This window comes from Oncorhynchus mykiss, chromosome 17 (assembly GCF_013265735.2).
Source record: "Oncorhynchus mykiss isolate Arlee chromosome 17, USDA_OmykA_1.1, whole genome shotgun sequence".
In the NCBI taxonomy this organism is placed as follows: Eukaryota; Metazoa; Chordata; class Actinopteri; order Salmoniformes; family Salmonidae; genus Oncorhynchus; species Oncorhynchus mykiss.
The window spans coordinates 63582832-63606527 of NC_048581.1; the positions used below are offsets into that span (position 1 = coordinate 63582832).

General features: G+C 43.6%; 1 protein-coding gene across 1 annotated transcript in view; it reads right to left on the bottom strand.

Moving 5' to 3' along the window:
• The window catches only part of LOC110494352 (S-adenosylhomocysteine hydrolase-like protein 1), a 58709-nt gene continuing 35013 nt past the window's right edge, over nt 1-23696 (bottom strand). The window contains exons 2-17 of the mRNA XM_021569325.2: nt 23057-23168; nt 22828-22971; nt 20610-20710; nt 17875-17977; nt 13230-13324; nt 12982-13088; nt 12762-12878; nt 6824-6887; nt 5944-6032; nt 5514-5584; nt 5192-5286; nt 4914-5012; nt 4758-4826; nt 1438-1516; nt 935-1055; nt 1-714 (exon numbers count right to left, since the gene is read on the bottom strand). Coding sequence (XP_021425000.2) covers nt 708-714; nt 935-1055; nt 1438-1516; nt 4758-4826; nt 4914-5012; nt 5192-5286; nt 5514-5584; nt 5944-6032; nt 6824-6887; nt 12762-12878; nt 12982-13088; nt 13230-13324; nt 17875-17977; nt 20610-20710; nt 22828-22971; nt 23057-23168 — 1473 coding nt within the window. The 3' untranslated portion in view covers nt 1-707. The remainder of the gene's footprint in view (nt 715-934; nt 1056-1437; nt 1517-4757; nt 4827-4913; nt 5013-5191; nt 5287-5513; nt 5585-5943; nt 6033-6823; nt 6888-12761; nt 12879-12981; nt 13089-13229; nt 13325-17874; nt 17978-20609; nt 20711-22827; nt 22972-23056; nt 23169-23696) is intronic.

Consider the following 23696-nt stretch of genomic DNA (forward strand, 5'->3'; position numbering starts at 1 on the left):
TATCAACCGTTCGGTTACTGGCCCAACGCTTTAACCACCTGCCGCCCCAATACAGTACAGTCAGTACAGGTACTCATATTTTCAATAAAACCTCAGTTCTGTTTCAGAGGAAGAGAGATAGACATCAGTAAAATGACAAGCTGGTAGTAAACATCTATATGGGTATACACATGGTCCAGCAGGAAATGTGACAATGCCTTTAAATGGGACATTGAGGTTGAGTCTTTCTAGTGTGGAGGCCATTTCTCCGTTCCCTTGGCTGGAATGTAATTATTTGAGAAGAGCGACATCAATGCAGACAGAAAATATAAATCTCAATTACAACAATCCCCTTCCCTACACAATCAATTGGCACAAAAATAAAGATCTATCAAACTACAAATAAAACATCAGAAAAATGTCTATTCTACTGGAGAGTGGGAATGAAATCAGACGTGTATATAAATATCTCAAGCAGACAGCTGAGTTTAGGTGCTGTACTTTCAATTGGTCATTGATGGCCAGTGGGGTCCTTAGAGTGTGTATTTACAGAACTAATGGTGAAACTAAACACACAAAACAGCAAGTGAAACAGGGTAACACCTACTGTAGAAGATGAAGGAATAGGAGCTTAATATATATATATATATATATATATATATATTTCATTATCTTATCCAGGCCTTGTCCAAGTCAAGGAGTGCAGAGTTGTGGTCCGTTCATGCAAGCTAATACCTATGAATACCACAAATGAAAATATTAGTCAAATGTATGTACTGAAGTTATAAAAACCTTCACTTAACTTGATTGTACCAATAAGAACATTTGTTGTGGCTGTGGGGGATGATGTTGTTGTGTTGTGGCTGTGGGGATGAAATGCAAACATGAAGATAAATCTGACATAAATCTGATATTTTGGTGACATTTAAAGGGATGCTAGCAGGGAAATGTGTACCTGTAGTAGTTGGGTTTGAATGGGCCATTCTTGTTGAGGCCCAGGTACTTGGCCTGCTCATCTGAGAGCTCCGTTAGGTGGGCATCAAAGGTGGGCAGGTGCAGGCTGGCAACATACTCATCTGAGACAATTACAACACACATACAATTATAGAAGTAATAAGCAATGTTTTTATAATTGTATTCAACAAATATTTGTGTCTGTATGCTTGAATACCAAATAAAAGTTACAGAATTGATTTGTAATGTCTCATTCCCATCACCAGATGGCATAAGTAGGGCCTCAGAGACTAGTGAAAGTGGTTTGCATAGCTTGTCCAAAACAGGCATTTGTGAAACAGTATTATGTCCACAGAGACAGGGATAAAACAGCTAAAGCAGGAATTGTGTTGTGTAGCTAGCTAGACCATAACATAATTATAACTACCACTACAGACATTATTTATCTGTATTTCCTTGTAACGCGCCCAACATGGCAGGGTATAAGGGATGTCCATTACTCACCCATCTTCTTGGGAAGCAAGTAGACATCCTGTTTGTAGCGGCCCTCTGGAGCATTGTACAGCTCAATAAGAGCCAGAGCCTGTTGGAGAAATGAAGCACAATACACAATCATTAGTATACACACAAACTCAAGAATAGATGGGTCGTTACAACAATTAGGTGCCTTTTGATTTGTGTAACTACTTTTGACTTCATGTTATTTAAACCGTGTCATAAAGAAACATGTTCAACGTCATAAAAAAACACGTTATTTTATTAAATGTTTTTGTAGTCGTTTCTCTGTAATACTACTAGTCACCTAGCAATTTTATGAAGTTGGCTTTAGCCCAGATAGCCTGAAATGTAGCTAGTTATCAATCAAGTTAGAGTAACTAGCTTGTCTAACTATCTTAGCTGGCATGCCTGCTGGCAAGGTTGGTAGAGTTTAGAAAAGTAAGCAATTACTACATGTACTGAAGACTCACATAACTTTCAATCTTTTACCCATCATTTACCAGAGATGCAGAGAAGCGTATATTGTTTATTTAAACAAATTACCATTAGGCAGGAGGATACAGACAGCTCAAGAGGTATGCTTAGATATACAGAAAATAAAAAGTTTTTATATATATATATTTATATATGATTATGGCTTTAGATTGCAGAAAAAAGCTATAACTTCCAGATGAGGGTCGAGCCCCTCTCCTGACCACACACCGACATCCTAACGTACCTTGTGCCCCTTCCAACTAATGTTGAACACTTATCGTTACTAGTGAGATTCCAGTAACCAATCATATTATACTATATTGATATTGATATTTAAGTTGACAGCTATTACAAATCAGCTGTCAGAAGATGCATGACAGGCAGTTTATTTTGAGCCAATCAAAACTCAATATTCTCTTAGTCCCTCTCCTAACCTCACGTTATACACCAGTCGGCGCCAACATGCTGAAAAAAAGAGCTACTGCCTTTCCATGGAAGAAAAACTAAGTTAAAAATCAAGTTGTATGAAACTGAACTAAAAAGAGAGAACTGGATATTAACACTCACTTATCTATACAAACGTACTGTGAAGTGATTGAGGGAAAGATTGACGCCAGGATTTGGTCAGGTTTTTTGAGTATGGATTCAGTTCCACCAAGGATGGCGAGCCGCCGAACCCAGGACATCAATGAGAAGATTTGCATGCAAAGATTTATTTTCCTTGGAGAACACTAAATTTGCACTGCCATACTACGGTGTGATAGGATTTTTCTTGCAAGACATTGCAGTGGGATTGTTATAAGCACCTTACAGTGTTTATTGATAGGCACAGTCACTCACATTGATTCCATCGTAGTGATTTATAAGTCAGTATTTGGGAATTGGTTTGTGTTTTTCTGTGGATTCATGTTTATTGTATTGCTATTGAACATTGACATCAGAGATTCTCAGATTAAGATAGAGTTGGGTGCACCCTAGCAAATTATAGGCAGGATATATGGCCGATATCTAAGTCTATTGTACTATTGAAGTATTTCAATCATATGGAACTCTGTCACGACTTACGCCGAATTGTTTATTGTAGTGCTTGTGCACGTTCCCCGTGAGCGCACGACGGGTTATTTTGTGCCCATTTATCTTGTTGCCGTTGGTTTTGCTTAATAAATCTCCGGTTATCACCCAGTTCTGCTGTCCTGCGCCTGACTTCTCTGCCGCCAATTACGCACTCTGCCATTGTACAAATTTCACATATCAATATTTACTCAAGGTGATACATTTTTTTGTAAGTATTTTTGATTTACAAATACAAGCCGGCATTCTTTTCCTAAATTATTCAGTTGTGTGGTTTTCAATTCACCCGAACCCAACTGGTCCAATAGAGTTTAATCTTGAACATAGCGTTAAGCAATTGTTACACATAATGCCCCTGGATGGGGGTAACTTGTTGTTGTTTACCCCAGGGGATACCTGGGGTAACAGGGTTGATGTGTTATGCTCCACCAATAAACATCAGAAAATGGCCATAAAGAGTAGAACCAGCTCACTTGCTTTTACACTATGATCCATTATTACATGTTCAATGTTTATTTTGAAATACCTTTTTAAAGGAACAGTTTCACCATATTAAAACGAGAGTTCTGTGCACGTAACAGGGTTTACCTTAAAATGAGGGACAGGGTTGTTGTTGTTTTTTTTACCTTAAAATGAATCCCTAATCACATTATTTTTTTTTATCTTCAGAAATGACCTTGTCAGAGCCACAAAATAATTAGGGCTTTACAATGATGGTGAATAACGTTGGGATTGAGTGGGTTAAAAACTTCCTAGAAGTCCCCGAAGATGCTATATACAGCTGCAATATGTAACCTTTTGGGATACCTGACCAAATTCACGTCGAAAAGTGAGTTATAGATCTGTCATTCTCATTGAAAGCAAGTCTAAGAAGGGTTTACATGTGCGTTATTTATATGCTTCCCGTTCTTAAGTATTTTACTTTCTGTTTGTACACCAGCTTCAAACAGCTGAAAATACAAATATATATTTTTGGTTATGGAAAATATATTTCACAGTGGTTTAGATGGTAAAGGCGTGGCCACGCACGCTTCCAACTCAATCATCAAGTTTGCAGACGACACTACAGTGCTAGGCTTGATTACCAACATGACGTGACGGCCTACAGGGAGGAAGTGAGGGCCCTTGGAATGTGGTGTCAGGAAAATAACCTCACACTCAACGTCAACAAAACAAAGGAGATGATCGTGGACTTCAGGAAAGTTTTAAGTTCCTCTGCGTACACATTATGGACAAACTGAAATGGTCCACCCACACAGACAGAGTGGTGAAGAAGGCGCAACAGCGCCTCTTCAACCTCAGGAGGCTGAAGAAATTTGGCTGGTCACCAAAAACACACACAAACTTTTACAGATGCACAATCGTGAGCATCCTGTCGGGCTGTATCACCGCCTGGTACGGCAACTGCTCCGCCCACAACCGTAAGGCTCTCCAGAGGGTAGTGAGGTCTGCATAACGCATCACCGGGGGGAAACTACCTCTACCCCTCCAGGACACCTACACCACCGATGCCACAGAAAGGCCAAAAATATCATCAAGGACAACAACCACCCAAGCCACTGCCTGTTCACCCCGCTATCATCCAGAAGGCGAGGTCAGTACAGGTGCATCAAAGCTGGGACCGAGACTGAAAAACAGCTTCTAAATTCAGGCTGTAATAACAAAATGTGGATAAATTCTAGGGGTATGAATAATTTCTGAAGGCAGTGTAAACCCACAGACTGCTATCTGCAGCACTACTCTAGCTGCTTGTTAGCTACTGTGGGGAGTGTCTGTATTACCTGGGTCGTGGCAGTGATTGACAGGACGAAGGTAGGAACTGTGGAGCAGCTGAGGTTCAGAAGACGACCCTGAGGGAGAGAAACATTTTATTTGCTATGTGGGAGTATATGTGTATGTGTATGTGTGTGTGTGTGTGTGTGTGTGTGTGTGTCCACCTCGGCCAGCAGGATGACCCTCTTGCCATCAGGCCAGATGACATGGTCCACCTGAGAGCGCACTCTCTCCCAGGTCAGCTCTGGGGTCCGCAGGCTCGCCTGGGGAGCAGGTCACACATATCAGCAGACTAACACACTATGCGCTCTCAAGCACACTACTAAAAGTTTTAATATGCAGTACATTTTAAACAATCATGAACTTCATTTTCCCTGGAAAGGCTCCGTTGATTTTTACGTTCTACTGTAGTCACGAATTGTGTTGTGTTAAAGTTCCTCACCACGTCGATCTCAGTGTTGGAGTGTCCCATGTTGCACACGATGGAGCCGTTCTTCATACGGTCCAGCTGGTCCCTTGTCACCACGTTCTTATTCCCTAGGAGACCACAGGAAAAACACCAGTCTAAAACTACCATCTACATAGAGCTTAGCAGCACAAATTCTCTCGATTAGATGATACAGAGGGCCATGTATGTATGTCAATGCATATATTGATCGTGACAGGCATGTACTGGAAGCCCATAGATGAATGTATTTCCATATAAAAGCAGTCCCCTGTACAGAAAGTTGATTACATAAGTAAGGTATTTTGATGTTGTTTACCAGTGCATGTGATGATGATGTCCACCTGACGGATGACCTCATTAAGCTTGACCACCCTGAAGCCATCCATGCTGTTCAAACATGGGGAGAGACGGGTTAGTAAGAACAGATGGGGGTAGACAGGTGCTCTGCCTACAGTAGAGTTGCTTAGTACTGGTCTACCATTCAACTAATAAGGCTCTATTGTTTTATTTAAAAGGTTTAATACGCTTCCATCTAGTTTCTATCATGTTATTCTAATGATGAAAGCCAGTTCAGGTTTTCGGGTTTATATTTTGATGGAGAATTTCTGTTTCAAAGGTTAATCTTAGAGCAGGACAGAGAGACTCCTCTGTCCAGAGGGTTTTGTGGTCTAATTCATGGTGTCATTTCTCTGGGTCAGCAGTGCTCTACATTTGGCACTTTCTGCTTCCAGTTTCCTGTCCCTCACCAGGCCTGCAGGGAGCAAATGGGATCAATCTCTGTGACGTAGACGATGGATCCCATGGCTTTCAGTGCGGCAGTGCAACCTTTCCCAACCTGCAGGGAGAGCATATCGCATTAGAATTACATAATATGATCACATCACATTGACCTCAATCAACAGAACAGGCCACAATGGACCCACAAAAGAACATGCATATCAGTAAACATTGACGTCCACATTAAAAGCTCTATAGAGGCCGATTACTTTGGACTAAATATACAATAACTTAGTATGACATGGCATTGAACTCTTCAGTATATACATGTACAAGTATGTACTGTATAGGTGATTATAATTATACAGAGTGCACATATTTTTTATAGCAGGTTTGGCGTAGCCAGCACAAACACAGTCTCTTCAAACAAAACTACATATACAATATGAAAACCCTGTGATGGAAATAAAAAATGTGTGCTATTCTAATAACCAATTTCTGTGTTCATTCAAGTGACTGATTGAACGAATCCTCACTAACAGTATCTGCAATTTGGCAGTACGCCCAAAACCTTTTTTAGAGAAAGGGATATCTCAGTTTTAAGGTCTTAGCTTAGAGAGAAGAAGCATTATGAGGTATTGGTATGTCACATGCATGACCCAGTATTGGTCGATAACATGAATGAAGCAAATGTTAATGCTTAATTAATTATAAATAAGCTAAATCATGCAAATATAACTTGTCTGTATATAACAGAACTAACGGAACTGCCCCGGGGGGAGCAACTGAATGACGTTTACTTTGCATTGAGTTAGTTGGAACCTCTCCAGCACGCTGATAATAAAGAATAATGCATTTTGGATTGACTTCCGAATGTCCCTGTGTAGAATTTCCACGACACCCCCTTACCTCGCCATAACCACAGACAACCACCTGCTTTCCTCCAAACATCACGTCTGTGGTCCTCTTCAGGCTGCAGACAGAAACATGGAGATAGAGACAGGGGAAACATTAAGATACAGGAAGTTGGCCTTTCTATGTTAAGTTGAAACTCCAGAAAGAGTGAAGTGGGCAGTAGCAGTCTATAAAAGCAATTTCCCAGGCCCCTGGATCACACAGGCCATGTTGTTAGCCTGATGTATTGGCCTATTGTGTGTGTGTGTGTGTGTGTGTGTGTGTGTGTGTATATATATATATATAAATAACTCACACACACACATATATATACACATACAGTACCAGTCAAAAGTTTGGACACACCCACTCAATCCAGGGTTTTTCTTAATTTATACTATTTTCTACATTGCAAAATAATAGTGAAGCCATCAAGGCTATTGAATAACACTTATGGAATCATGTAGTAACCAAAAAAAGTGTTAATCAAAATAGATTTTATATTGGAGATTCTTCAAAGTAGCCACCCTTTGCCTTGAGATGGTTTGGGATGGGTTGGACCGCAGAGTGAAGGAAAAGCAGCCAACAAGTGCTCAGAATATGTGGGAAGTCCTTCAAGACGGTTAGAAAAGCATTCCAGTTGAAGCTGGTTGAGAGAATGCCAAGAGTGCAAATTTGTCATCAAGGCAAAGGGTGGCTACTTTGAAGAATCTAAAATAGAAAACATATTTTGATTTGTTTAACACTTTCTTGGTTACTACATGATTCCATATGTGTCATTTCATAATTGTGATGTCTTCACTATTATTCTACAATGTAGAAAATAGTAAAAATTAAAACCCTTGAATGAGAGCGTTCAAACTTTTGACAGGTACTATATTTGAGATATATATTTACAGTATTTGATCCACAAAAAAATCAGATACATAGTTAAATATTATATATACAGTTGAAGTCAGAAGTTTACATACACTTAGGTTGGGGTCATTAAAACTCATTTTTCAACCACTCCACAAATGTCTTGTTGTCACGGTCGTCCTCCTCTTCGTCTGAAGAGGAGAGGCGAGAAGGATCAGAGGACCAATATGCGGCGTGGTAAGTGTCCATGGTGAATCTTTAATAAAGAAAGACTGAACACTATGCAAAAGAGTAACGAAAACAATAAACCAAATACGACCGTGAAGCTACAAAATGAGACCTGTGCAGACACAAGCCACTAACATAGACAATCACCCACAAACAAACAGTGCAACCCAGGCTACCTAAGTATGATTCTCAATCAGAGACAACTAATGACACCTGCCTCTGATTGAGAACCATACTAGGCCGAAAACATAGAAATGCCCCAAAACATAGAAAAACAAACATAGACTGCCCACCCAACTCACGCCCTGACCATACTAAATAAATACAAAACAACGGAAATAAAGGTCAGAACGTGACAGTACCCCCCCCCAAAGGTGCGGACTCCGGCCGCAAAACCTTGACCTATAGGGGAGGGTCTGGGTGGGCGTCTGTCTGCGGTGGCGGCTCTGGCGCGGGACGCGGACCCCACCTCATCATTGTCTTAGTCCGCCTTATTGTCCGCCTCCGTGGCTCTCTCAGCATGACCACCCCTCTCAATGACCCCACTGGACAGAGGGGCAGCTCGGGACAGAGGGACAGCTGCTCGGGACAGAGGGACAGCTGCTCGGGACAGAGAGACAGCTGCTCGGGCCAGAGAGACAGCTGCTCGGGCCAGAGAGACAGCTGCTCGGGACAGAGAGACAGCTGCTCGGGACAGAGAGACAGCTGCTCGGGACAGAGAGACAGCTGCTCGGGACAGAGAGACAGCTGCTCGGGACAGAGAGACAGCTGCTCGGGACAGAGAGACAGCTGCTCGGGACAGAGAGACAGCTGCTCGGGACAGAGGGGCTCCGGCAGCGGCGCCGGACAGGCGGGAGGCTCCGGCAGCGGCGCCGGACAGGCGGGAGGCTCCGGCAGCGGCGCCGGACAGGCGGGAGGCTCCGGCAGCGGCGCCGGACAGGCGGGAGGCTCCGGCAGCGGCGCCGGACAGGCGGGAGGCTCCGGCAGCGGCGCCGGACAGGCGGGAGGCTCCGGCAGCGGCGCCGGACAGGCGGGAGGCTCCGGCAGCGGCGCCGGACAGGCGGGAGGCTCCGGCAGAGGCGCCGGACAGGCGGGAGGCTCCGGCAGAGGCGCCGGACAGGCGGGAGGCTCCGGCAGAGGCGCCGGACAGGCGGGAGGCTCCGGCAGAGGCGCCGGACAGGCGGGAGGCTCCGGCAGAGGCGCCGGACAGGCGGGAGGCTCCGGCAGAGGCGCCGGACAGGCGGGAGGCTCCGGCAGAGGCGCCGGACAGGCGGGAGGCTCCGGCAGAGGCGCCGGACAGGCGGGAGGCTCCGGCAGCGGCGCCGGACAGGCGGGAGACCCCGGCAGCGGCGCCGGACAGGCGGGAGACCCCGGCAGCGGCGCCGGACAGGCGGGAGACCCCGGCAGCGGCGCCGGACAGGCGGGAGACCCCGGCAGCGGCGCCGGACAGGCGGGAGACCCCGGCAGCGGCGCCGGACAGGCGGGAGACCCCGGCAGCGGCGCCGGACAGGCGGGAGACCCCGGCAGCGGCGCCGGACAGGCGGGAGACCCCGGCAGCGGCGCCGGACAGGCGGGAGACTCCGGCAGCGGCGCCGGACAGGCGGGAGACTCCGGCAGCGGCGCCGGACAGGCGGGAGACTCCGGCAGCGGCGCCGGACAGGCGGGAGACTCCGGCAGCGGCGCCGGACAGGCGGGAGACTCCGGCAGCGGCGCCGGACAGGCGGGAGACTCCGGCAGCGGCGCCGGACAGGCGGGAGACTCCGGCAGCGGCGCCGGACAGGCGGGAGACTCCGGCAGCGGCGCCGGACAGACAGGACCACCTGCAGGGAGGAGACAGAGAGACAGCCTGGTGCGTGGGGCTGCCACAGGAACCACCAGGCTGGGAAGACCTTCAGGAAGCTTGGGGTTAAGAGGAGGCACCTGAAAGACCGGGCTGTGGGGGAGCACTGGAGCTCTGGTGCGCAACCTTGGCACCACTTCCCCAGGCTGGATAACCACTCTAGCCCGGACCGTCCAGAGTGCAGGCACAGGTTGAACCGGGCTGTGGGTAAGCACGGGAGATCTAGTGCTTACTACACGCACCTCTCCCTTCGGCTCCATTCCCACAGTCGCCCGGTACGAGCGGAGCGCGGGCAGAGGACGCACTGCACCCTCCCAGCGCCCCGGAGACACAGCACGCAGAGCCGGCGCAGGATACCCTGGGCCAAAACTGCGTACCGGCGACCAGACCCGCTGAGCAGGCACCATACGCCCTGGCTCGATGCCCGCACTCGCATGACACTCTCGGGGGGCTGTCCTATAGCGCACCGGGCTATGGACACGTACTGGCGACACCGTGCGCTTAACCGCATAACACGGTGCCTGCCCAGTATCTTGCTGCTTATAATAAGCACGAGGAGTGAGCGCAGGTCTGCTACCTGGCTTAGCTCCACCCCTCGTGTGCCCCCCCCCAAAAAAAATTTGGGGCTGTCTCTCGTACCTGTCGCACTGCCGTGCTGCCTTCGCCAACCTCATTCTCCTGTAACCTTCCTTGCACTGCTCCATCGAATCCCAGGCGGGCTCCGGCACTCTCCCTGGGTCGATGGCCCATCTGTCTATCTCCTCCCAAGTTGTGTAGTCCTGTGAAGCCGGCCGCTGTTGTTGTTGCTGCCGCTGCTGCTGCCGTCGCTGCTTTCTACCACGCCGCTTGGTCCTTGGTTGGTGGGTGATTCTGTCTGCGGCGTTCGTCTGTAGGAGGAAGAGAAGCGGACCAAAGCGCAGCGTGGTGGTTATTCATGTTTTAATAACTCAATACACATGAACAAACTAACAAAAACAAGAAATGTGCAAACGCAAAACAGTCCTCTCCTGTGACAAACAAACACAGTGACAGGAACAATCACCCACCAACACACAGTGAAACCCAGGCTACCTAAATATGGTTCCCAATCAGAGACAATGACGAACACCTGCCTCTGATTGAGAACCATATCAGGCCGAACATAGAACTAGACCAAAACATAGAAAAACAAACATAGACTGCCCACCCAACTCACGCCCTGACCATACTAAATAAATACAAAACAACGGAAATAAAGGTCAGAACGTGACACTTGTTAACAAACTATAGTTTTGGCAAGTCGGTTAGGACATCTACTTTGTGCATGACACAAGGCATTTTTCCAACAATTGTTTACGTACAGATTATTTCACTTATAATTCACTGTATCACAATTCCAGTGGGTCAGAAGTGTACATACACTAAGTTGACTGTGCCTTTAAACAGCTTGAAAAATTCCAGAAAATTGCTTTAGAAACTTCTGATAGGCTAATTGACATCATTGAGTCAATTGGAGGTGTACCTGTGGATGTATTGCAAGGCCTACCTTCAAACTCACTGACATCATGGGGAAATCAATTGTAGACCTCCACAAGTCTGGTTCATCCTTGGGAGCAATTTCCAAATGCCTGAAGGTACTACGTTCATCTGTACAAACAATAGTATACAAGTATAAACACCATGGGACCGCGCAGCCGTCGTACTGCTCAGGAAGATGATGCATTCTGTCTCCTAAAGATGAACGTACTTTGGTGTGAAAAGGGCCAATCAATCCCAGAACAACAGCAAAGGACATTGTGAAGATGCTGGAGGAAACAGGTACTCACTGCCTCTTTGCTTGACATCATGGGAAAATAAATAAATTGTTGACCTCCATAAGTCTGGTTCATCCTTGGGAGCAATTTCCAAATGCCTGAAGGTACTACGTACATCTGTACAAGTATAGTATAAACATCATGGGACCATGTAGCCGTCATTCCGCTCTGGAATGAAATGCGTTCTGTCTCCTATAGATGAATGTACTTTGGTGTGAATAGTGCAAATCAATCCCAGAACAACAGCAAAGGACCTTTTGAAGAAGCTGGAGGAAACAGGTACAAAAGTATCTATATCCACAGTAAAACGATTCCTATATCGACATAACCTGAAAGGCTACTTAGCAAGAAAGAAGCCACTGCTCCAAAACCTCCATAAAAAAGCCAGACTACGGTTTGCAACTGCACATGGGGACATAGATCATACTTTTTGGAGAAATGTCCTCTGGTCTGATGAAACAAAAATATAACTGTTTGGCCATAATGACCATCGTTATGTTTGGAGGAAAAAGGGGGAGGCTTGCAAGCCGAAGAACACCATCCCATCCGTGAAGCACGGGGTTGGTAGCATCATGTTGTGGGGGTGCTTTGCTGAAGGAGGGACTGGTGCACTTCACAAAATAGATGGCATCATTTGGAAGGAAAATTATGTTGAAGCAACATCTCAAGACATCAGTCAGGAAGTTAAAGCTTGGTCGCAAATGGGTCTTCCAAATGGACAAGGACCCCAAGCATACTTCCAAAGAACATTTGTGGGCAGAACTAAAAAAGCGTGTGCGAGCAAGGAGGCCTACAAACCTGACTCAGTTACACCAGCTCTGTCAGGAGGAATGGGACAAAATCCACCCAACTTATTGTGGGAAGCTTGTGGAAGGCTACCCGAAATGTTTGACCCAAGTTAAACAATTTAAAGGCAATGCTACCAAATACTAATTGAGTGTATGTAAACGTCTGGCCCACTGGGAATGTGATGAAATAAATAAAAGCTGAAATAAATCACTCTCTCTACTATTATTCTGACATTTCAACTTAAAATAAAGTGGTGAACCCAACTGACCTAAGACAGGGAATTTTTACTAGGATTAAATGTCAGGAATTGTGAAAAACTGAGTTTAAATGTATTTGGCTAAGGTGTATGTAAACTTCTGACTTCAAGTGTATGCACAAAGAGCAGTGAGGTGTCGAAGCGAGGGAACATTCACTTGTATGCTTGAAAGGTACATTTAACACCTACCCATCCAAGATAGACTCTCTGCAGCAGTAGAGGTTGTCAAACTTCTGCTTTGTCACAGAGTCATTTACATTCATGGCTGGCACACACAGCTTGCCTGCTTTGGACAGCTGGTACAACCTTTAAGGCAAAGAGAAAGTAACTAAGTAACTAAGCTCAGAGTTACCTGTTGGTCTTATGAACATGTATGATTGAGAAAGTATTATAATCAGAAATAAACCACCTGTGGACCCCGGTCACACTCTCCTCCACAATGCCCCTGATCTTCTTGAAGCCGTTGGGGTATTTCTTATACACCCAGTGAGTCAAGTCCCCTCCGTCATCAATGATCTACCACAAACACAGCAAGAAGAGATAACATTCTCAACAAACAGTGACAACACGCAAACACATATCAGTAACACAAAATGGTCAACAAGGGCGTTTGTCTTGCTGTTAAAGGAGGGTAATTGACAAGAGTTCTATGGGTACCATGTTAGGCTGCCACCCCTCCATGTTGATGCACTTGTTGATACACCACCAGAAGTCATCCTCCGATTCCCCCTTCCAGGCAAAAACAGCCACACCTGCAGAAATGACAAGGTAGTTGGGCGAATAAAATGGGTTTAGAAATTACAATATTTCTCCAGATCAGACATATGTCGCAACAAATATAGAAGCTAAGGCCCTTTTTAAACAGCAGCACAGGGTCCTGAGCCATTAACAAGTTAAGACCCTTCATTCTAGAGAGAGCAGAACCGATGACGTTTGAACACACAATGCTTGATGTCCGTATAATCTGTTGTAAAGTCATTAATATAACGACCTGCAGTTTAACTCTAGACATCTGGACCTGCACAACGGTCCAACCACAACACCAAAGAGCCTAGAACAGCCCCTGCCTCTGTAGGCTCCTCCAGGTAGGCTTACATAACCCTGCTCACTAAACACCAGGGCCGGGACGATACTCGTTGGTATCGTGGCAAGGAAACAAAACACAAAGTGGATTCAACTTCTTTAGGAAAACAGCCTTAATGTTGGAAACAAACAGAGTCATATGTATTTATTTTCCAAGCTATAGCACACAATAATTTACTTACAGCAGGTTTTTAATGATCAAAGAGTAATGTCTGCTTCGTGTTTTCATTTTTTCCATGGAAAGAATATTGCAATACTGGTATCGTCCCGGCCCTACTAAACACTTCAGCTCTCTACCATTAAAGCCCACTTCACACCCTCATAAATCCCTCAGGAAACGGGTGTCAATAGCAGCCAGAACTACCAGTATTGACATCAGTATTGAACAATCATGTAGGATTTAAGCTACACTAGTTTATCGGGGTTAGCTTCACTGTAGGCCTATTCACCTATACTGGTATGTGTGTCACTATACTGCTATTTGTGTCATGACCAATTGTCGTGAACTGACCTAACCTTTGAATATTTAACATTGTGTTATAAAGCCTGCATTATGATGTTATAAGCATGGCAGAAACAGAGGGCCTGAGTAAATATGTTTATTTATTTATTTATTTATTTATGTGGATTAGCTTCATCAGAAACAGCAGCTACTTTTCCTGGGGTCCACAAAAAAAAGAACAAGTAACAAAATACTGATAGATCCGGACAGTCACAAATTTAAAATATAAAGATATACAAACAATACAACAACAAAAATGTGTGTTTGTCTCCACTTATAGTCCCTGTCGTTCAATAAGATGTTGTTTAATACGTTTTTTAAAATGGTAATTTTGTTGTTTGCTTGAGTAAATGGAGATGGGAGTGCTGATAGCTACTTTGAGGTAAAATGTACTTTTACTATGACAGTAAAATGTGGTTTTGACACCATGCCATCTTAAGATGAATGCACTAACTGTCAGTCTCTCTGGATAAGAGCGTCTGCTAAATGACTAAAATGTTAACTTGTGTCAATTATGCGTCTGCTTTGAATCTATGGTGACTTTGTGTGAAGTAAATACGCTGGGCTAAATGCTTCCATGTGAAAACCTGTTTGGATAATGAGCCATTTTATTTTTTGCTAATCTGTTGCTGTGCATGTTGTGTATTTTGTGGCATTGCATTAGTGCCGACATTGGGGAAAATGTCAGTAATTTCCAGGTCGTCATTAAATTTTTTCTGGAAATGTGAAGTGATCCCGGTTACCCATGTTAATCCCTACTTGGTTTCCAACAGCAGCACCCCAAAAGAAGAGGCTTTAGATGAGGCAAGTGAATTTGCAACTAAAACAGTTCAACAACATCTGACATGAGATCCTCTCTAAGCTTTACGGGAATATGGCTCTGAATATATACAACACCCCATAGGCATTCCTGTATTTTCTGTAGATATACAAGGATGTCTGTTCTTTAAACCAAGAGGGGATAATAAGCTAGGTCTCTTGTCTCTAAAGCTGTTATCCAGTGATTTTTAGGAGAGGACCAGACATCAGGTAATAACTGCAGCAGGACAGAAGGCCTTCTGGTAATTTCCACCCCAGAGAGAGCAGAGCAGGCAGGCCGAAACAGAAGCTGCCAGAGGACAGCTCCATAAAGACCAACTGTTTATTAGAAATAGATACTGTGACAGATGTCGCTTTACACAATGATGTGGGAAAGGGAGGGCTTACGTAAAAATATAATTACCAGAAAATAAAGTGGTACAGAAAAAAAAAACTATCCTAAGCCCTGCTAATGAATTGGAGGAGTGGGGAGATTTTGAAAGCTCTATGATTATTCTGCCATGCTACTCGTCCCATATGACCATACAGCTAGAAACATGTTATACAGTACCTGGGCTTACCTCTATTCCACTGACAGTTTTTTCTTAGTTAACCTCCTATCTAGTCCTCAAATCCCTGCATCTTTCTCTGTGTGTACAGTGCATTTGAAAAGTATTTTTCCACTTTGTTACATTACAGCCTTATTGTAAAACAACACACAGTACCCCATAATGACAAAGCGAACACAGGTTTAGAATATTTTCAAACAGAAATACCTTATTTACATAACTATTCAGACCTTTTGCTATGAGACTCGAAATTGAGCTTAGCTGCATCCTGTTTCCATTGATCTTCCTTGATGTTTCTACAACTTGTTTGGAGTCCACCTGTGGTAAATTCAATTGATTGGACATGATTTGGAAAGTCACACACCTGTCTATATAAAGGTCCTACAGTTGACAGTGCATGTCAGAGCAAAAACCAAGACATGAGGTCAAAGGAATTGTCTCTAGAGCTTCGAGACAGGATTGATGGGAGAACTTTCCAGAAGGACAACCATCTCTGCAGCATTCCACCAATCAGGCCTTTAAGGAATTGTCCGTAGAGCTTCGAGACAGGATTGATGGGAGAACTTTCCAGAAGGACAACCATCTCTGCAGCATTCCACCAATCAGGCCTTTAAGGAATTGTCCGTAGAGCTTCGAGACAGGATTGATGGGAGAGCTTTCCAGAAGGACAACCATCTCTGCAGCATTCCACCAATCAGGCCTTTATGGCTAGACAAAAGCCACTCCTCAGTAAAATGCACAAAAGGCACATAAAGGACTCTCAGACCATGAGAAACAAGATTTTCTGGTCTGATGAAGCCAAGATTGAACCCTTTGGCCTGAATGCCAAGTGTCACATCTGGAGGAAACCTGGCACCATCCCTACGGTGAAGCATGGTGGTGGCAGCATCATGCTGTGGGGATGTTTTTCAGCGGCAGGGACTGGGAGACAAGTCAGGATCGAGGGAAAGATGAATAGATCAAAGTAGAGAAGTCATTGGTGAAAACCTGCTCCAGAGGGCTCAGGTCCTCAGACTGGGGCGAAGGTTAACCTTCAAACAGGACCACGACACAGCAAAGACAACGCAGGAGTGGCTTCGGGACAAGTCTCTGAATGTCCTTGAGTGGCCCCGCCAGCGCCCAGACTTGAACCCGATCGAACATCTCTGGAGAGACCTGAAAATAGCTGTGTAGTGATGCTCCCCATCCAACCTGACAGAGCTTGATAAGATCTGCAGAGAAGAAATGGGAGAAACTCCCTAAATACAGGTGCTAAGCTTGTAGCGTCATACCCAAGAAGACACGAGGCTGTAATCACTCCCAAAGGTGCTTCAACAAAGTACTGAGTAAATACCTTTATTTATTTATTTTTTATTTATCTGGGCAAGTCAGTTAAGAACAAATTCTTATTTACAATGACGGCCTACAACGGCCAAACTCAGACGACTACTGTGCACCGCCGTATTGAACTCCCAATCACGGCTTGTTGTGATACAGCCTGGTTGTGATATAACTTATGTAAATGTAATACTTCAGTTTTTTATTTCACTTTGTTATTATGTGGTATTGTGTGTAGATCGATGAGGAGAAAAAAACTATTTCATCCATAGAATAAGTCTGTAACGGACAAAAATGTGGAAAAAGTCAAGGGGTCTGAATACTTTACAAATGCACTGTATATACCTACGTACAACTATCTATCTACTCCCTTCATCTGGTCAAGTCAGTAGGTTTCTGGCAGGCTTGCTGTATGTACGGTATGAAGATTGCTGGCATAACTCACACGTAGAAAATATCAACACTGCTGAGAGTGGGTTGTAAATGGTCAGAGGATACTGTGTTTGTAGGACAAGTTAATCAGCCCACAGCCTATGCACCAGTTCTTCTCCCAGCTTGAGCTGTGTGACTGGTGATATTTACTGTAATGCAGTCTGAATCTGTTGTGAACTGCTCAGGCTAACAGGCTGTGAAAAGCAAAAAGATCCCGCTACGAAAACACATATACTTAACAAACACCCAGAAACCTAAGAGATATGCGTGTCTTGGTGCTGTAGTTCATTGACTAGAAGGCAAGTCTGATGTTCTCTGTGTTTTCCAGGACTTTATTGAGAACATCTCCGAAATGTCTCTTTAGTTTCAAACGGCACAGGGAAGCAAATCACCCCCAACATTTAGCCCGCTCATGTAATTAATTACATATTAATACGAGTTAATGTATATTATGCAGAAATAGTACCAATTAATATGAATGTGATGAAACACAACTTTCAAAAACCTCTTATGAAGTACAGTCTGTCTCTCATTCTGTTCCACATAGAAGCCATTACTGTAACAAAGCTGTAAAGTAGTCATGTTGAAAGCTTCTACTTACCGATCTCTGAGAGGGCAGCTGCCACCTCGTTCTGTGTGGAGTAGATGTTACAGGCTGTCCAGCGACACTGGGCCCCCAGTGCCACCAGAGTCTCAATCAACACCTGAGTGCAGAGCGAGGAGGTTAAATGAGAGGAACAAGGAACAAGAACAATACAGAGATGTACAGGTAATATTTTGTATCATAAATAGCTAATGGGCAATACAGAACACAAAAGAGAGCAGACCATTCAATATATTTAGCCTACTGTATATACAGTACCAGTCAAAAGTTCGGACACCTACTCAAAGGTTTTTATTTTTTTTTACAATTTTCTAGATTGTAGAATAATAGTGAAGACATCAAAACTATGAAATAAATCATATGGAATCATGTACCGGTACCCCCTGTTTATAGCCTTGTTATTGTTATGTAAATGTTTTGTGTTCTTTTTTGATTGATTCGATTTTTTCCCCTTTTGTTTATTGCTTGAACTGCATTGTTCGTTAAGGACTTGTAAATAAATATTTCAAGGTAAGGTCTAAACTTGTTGTAGACCTTACCGAGCTGGTCACGGGTGCACCTCAGCCACGCTCAGGATGCCAAGGTCCTAAACGATATCATAACCACCATCGATAAAAAAACAGTACTGTGCAGCCGTCTTCAATGATCAGGCCAAGGCTTTCGACTCTGTCAATCACCGTATTCTTATCGGCATACTCAACAGCCTTGATTTCTCTAATGACTGCCTCGCCTGGTTCATTAACTACTTCTCAGATAGAGTTCAGTGTGTCAAATAGGAGGGCCTGTTGTCCGGACCTGTGGCAGTCTCTATGAGGGTGCCACAGGGTTCAATTCTCGGGACGACTCTTTTCTCTGTATATATATCAATGATGTCGCTCTTGCTCCAGGTAATTATTTGATTCACCTCTACGCAGACGACACCATTCTGTATACATCTGGCCCTTCTTTGGACACTGTCTTAACAAACCTCCAAACAAGCTTCAATGCCATACAACACTCCTTCCATCTGCACATCTATCACTCCAGTGCTAATGCTAAATTGTCATTACTTCACCACTGTGGCCTATTTATTGCCTTACCATCCCATCTGGTTTGCGCTTACTGGAACTATCATTTGTTTCTAAACAGGACAACGACCCAACACACCTCCAGGCTGTGTAAGGCCTATTTGACCAAGGAGAGTGATGGAGTACTGCATCAGATGACCTGACCTCCACAATCGCCCAACCTCGACCCAATTTAGTTGGTTTGGGATGAGTTGGACTGCAGAGTTAAAGAAAAGCAGCCAACAAGTGCTCAACATATGTGGGAACTCCTTCAAGACTGTTGGAAAAGCATTCCAGGTGAAGCTGGTTGGGAAAATGTCAAGCGTGTGCAAAGCTGTGTTCAAAGGTAAAGGGTGGCTACTTTGAAGAATCTAAAATAGAAAATATATTTTGATTTGTTTAACACTTTTCTGCTTACTACATAATTCCATGTGTTATTTCATAGTTTTGATGTCTTTACTATTATTCTACATGTAATGTAGAAAATAGTAAAAAATGATTAAAAACCCTTGAATGAGTAGCTGTGTCCAAACTTTTGACTAACACTGTAAATATATAATAGCAAATTAACAGCACCAATATATTAAATCTTAGACACTAACAGGTTATAAAGCCTTGTTCACGCTGCAGGACTTAATGCTCAAATCAGTTTTATTTTTCAAATATGTTTTGGACTACTGACTGTCCAAACAGTAAGTTACAAGTGACCAAATCGGATGCGAGTCCAGAGAGCAGTCATTTGTGAACAAGGCTACACTAGTTGTCATAGTAACAACATGTGTGAGTGTGCTGGGGTGTAGGCTGATTGGTGGTTGCGCTTGTGCTTCCTATCACTCAGAAGTTATATAGCAGGCTAAGGTGACAACAATGCCTGCCATGGACATTTCCCAGTTGTTTTGAATGTTCAAAATCCTAGGGAAAGAACACTTTTAAAGCCTCAAAGGATAAGATTTTTGGCAAGCCACAGCAGTCGGCCAACTAGGTAGCTGTTAAGCTTCTAGCACATTCACTAATTTGTTTGAAAACAATTAAGCTAGTTAGCTAGTTAGTTAGCTACCACATGTTCTTGTCAAATTGTCAGAGTAGCTAGCAAGCGAAAAGATATGCTGAATAACAGTCTAAAAACCACTTCAGGACAAATAAATCAGATTTGACTGTTCAGACAAGTCACATGGCCAGGAATCAGATACGAAGGTGGTTTGAAATGTGGCTTGAAATATCTGATTACATGTGCTTTTTGGCTGTTCAGACTTCAGGAAAAAGAACAGATTCAAATCAGATATGCAAATAAATAGAATTCGAGTCACTTCAAACCGCCAATGTGAACAAGGCTTTAGAGACGCTGTACATTATTTATGGACTGTCATGAGATGAGCCAGCTATCATTTTTAGTCACAGAGCAAAATGTAGCAGAGCAGTGGTGGTTAGGTACAGTAGAGATACTGTTGGAAGAAAGATCATACTGCAGTCATGGCACTGATATTTGAGTTTGTAGCCTAAGTAAGGGAGAGATATTTCACTGCAGCAAAGCTTGGGTAATGGAAACAGTGTAAGTTAGTGTAAACAACAGGGCGAACTTGGTTACTGAAGAAGCCTCTGTGACCTTCAAATCCTACTTCATTAGGAGAAAGATGCCCCCGTGTAGCCTTGGCATTATGATAGGTAAGACAGGGATAGTTATCTTACTGCAGTCTGGGCAGTGATGTGAGTGCAGCCAACGATTTTAGCCCCAGCAAGTGGCTTCTCTCCCTGGGCTCTCTTCCTGAGGGAGATTAATGCTGACATATCTGTGAGGAGAGAGCGAGCAAGCGACCAAGAGAGAGAGAGAGAGAAGGGAGTGAGAAAGTGGGGTGATAAAGAGAGCAAAGGAGATGGAGCGAGAGAGAGGGAGAGAAAGAGATCCCAAAACGTGATAGCCACATTCAGAGTAGACACCAGAAAAGTGGTCTGACTATAAAGACCTTCCCACAAATATCTCTCATAATTGAGGGTCTCAAAGAATTTCCTGCATCAGAACCTTCTTAGCGCCATAAAATCAAATGTCCTAAACTAAGCAATGCCATCTGCAACCTGCCAATTCATTAGAGGATGAACACTCCATATCAAGCTCTGGGGTTGTGCTGACAGTGTTATGGGTGTAGATTGTGCTGACAGTGTTATGGGTGTAGATTGTGCTGACAGTGTTATGGGTGTAGGTTGTGCTGACAGTGTTATGGGTGTAGATTGTGCTGACAGTGTTATGGGTGTAGATTAAGCTGCAACGCGACACCAATAAAATACACTTACTCATCCTTACACTGTAACAATTGATCCCAGTGCTCAATTTATTATGTCCCGTTTCCAGCAAAGGATGGATTTGAAATTATACAATGACTATGGGGTTAAAGTGCAGACTGTCAGCTTTCATTTTAGGTTATTTTCATCCATACCGGGTGAACCATTTAGAAATTACAGCACTTTTTGTACATAGTCTCTTGCTCCCCCCCCACCCCATTTTAGGGGTTCAAAAGTAAATTTACTTATATGTTTATTAAAGTAGTTAATAGGTAAGTATTTGGTCCCATACTCATAGTCATTGCATGCTACATCAAGTTTGTGACTCTACTCCGCTATTTGTTTTGGTTGTGTTTCAGATTATTATGTGCCCAATAGAAATGAATGGTAAAGAATAATAATTCTGGAGTCACTTTTATTGTAAATAAGAATATAATGTTTCTAAACACTTCTCCATTAATGTGGGATGCTACCATGATTACTGACCATCCTGAATGAATTGTGAATAATGATAAGGGAGAAAGTTAGAGGTATAAATATCCTACACCCCCCCCCCCCCCAAAAAAAAATGCTAACATCCCCTCTTATTGTAATGGTGAGAGGTTAGCCTATCTTGGGGGTTTCTAACTTTCTCACTCATCATGCATCCAACAAGTTTGAGTCACAAGCTTGATGTAATCATTACGTGCTAGGAATATGGGACCAACTAATAAAAATGTTACTACTTTAATACACATGAATTTGTCCCAATACTTTTGGTTCCCTAAAATGGGGCCAATGACAAAAAGTGCTGTAATTTCTAAATAGTTGAAAATACCCAACTTAAAGCTGACAGTCTACACTTTAACCTTATAGTTGTTGTATAATTTCAAATCCAAAGTCTGGAGTACAGAGCCAAAACAACAAAAAAATGTGTCACTGTCCCAACACTTTTGGAGCTCACTATGTTTCTCTCTCTCTCTGATGTGATGTAGTTGCACTTCGAATGACTGATCAGCGAAACCAGAGAAAAGCCTAATAATACGACACAGCAGTCGTTTCTGAATCTCTTAAGAGCAGAAGCCATATCTGCAGACAGATTGAGCTCAACCAATCTAAATATACATAACAATCTTAATACAGATAACAAGCTAGACTCTAGCTGCTGGAGTATTTCAGTTATGCACAGAACTGAGCGATGCTGTTCTTTCTTATGACAGACTCTCCCCTCCAATCAGTGTCTCTGTCAATCTGACTTGGCCAATCCTTGCCTTGGAGGGTGAGACTCTAGTACATTTCTGCGCAACAGACCCAAAGTCCTGGCAAGAGCAATATTTAGATGTAAATATACTTTACTGTCCCTTGTTCACAGAAATGTATTTGTTGCTCATTGCAACCTGATTGACGCCAGTAGTGGTTTAATTGACATTTCCCGATATTACCTAGGATCAAAGACCCTTACCCATTGAGTCGCCTAAGAGATTCATGCCATAAGACAGCAAATTTCAAGAACATGCTTTAAATAACCAACAACCAGTACTACTTATACCTGGGAGCACCCTTGGGATGTTGACGTTTATCACTGGTCACTGATTGTCTTGTATTGTTCTTTGTGTGAGAGGTGACAGGTCACAGAACCATGTTATCCTACCTTGTTCTGCAATCTCAATCTCGCGGCGACCAAATTCGGCATGTTTGATGTTCTTCACACAGAAGTCGTTGGTGCCCTTGGAATTGACCTGTATTTTGTCCCGTGGTGAAGTTTCATCGTCAGAGCTGTCCGTGTAGGACGCAGCTGAGAAATCAGACCGATAGGAAAGGTCAGCAAGAAAGGGGTCAAGCAATCCATTCATAGCTGTGTGCTTGTGTGTGTATAGTACCTGAACTGTAGCTGTCGGTGGATGACTGAGAGATCGATCGAGACAGGGAGCGTCGTCCTGCCTTGGTAGGAAACCTGCTGAACTCTTGCTTGTCTTCCACAAACTGGATTTGCTGAAGGAGCAAAAGAGAGTACAATTTATACATCCCTAACTTCAATTCACTTGAAACATGGATCAAAAGATTAGAAGATCTGGTCTCAAGAAATCACCCTACACCTATAAGAATAACAATACTTTCCATGTAACAGTAGCCTAAAGGTATTCCATTGCTAATAGATATGTACATCAGGGGTGTAGTATATATGTATGTCAGCCTTGAGATAGACATGAACAGATTCCTTATTCTGAGAGAGCACTAGAATTTTGAATGCTTTCACAGATAAACCACTGTGGTGTGCTTTTGGAGCTGAATTGGGTATGTGCTTGTGGCCTAGTTTGTTTACATGCAGCCTTGTCTTAAAGTGGAGAGGAGAGAGTGAAGTGTGATAGTTACTTAGGATTACCTTGATATGTGTCAGTGTTCTATCTTGAAAAGGTGAGCTTCTATATTTATTGCATGGAATCCAAAATAAACATGTTATGTAACCCAAAATATTGCTGTTAATTGAAAAGTGAAGTCACTTCTAACTATAAAACTGGC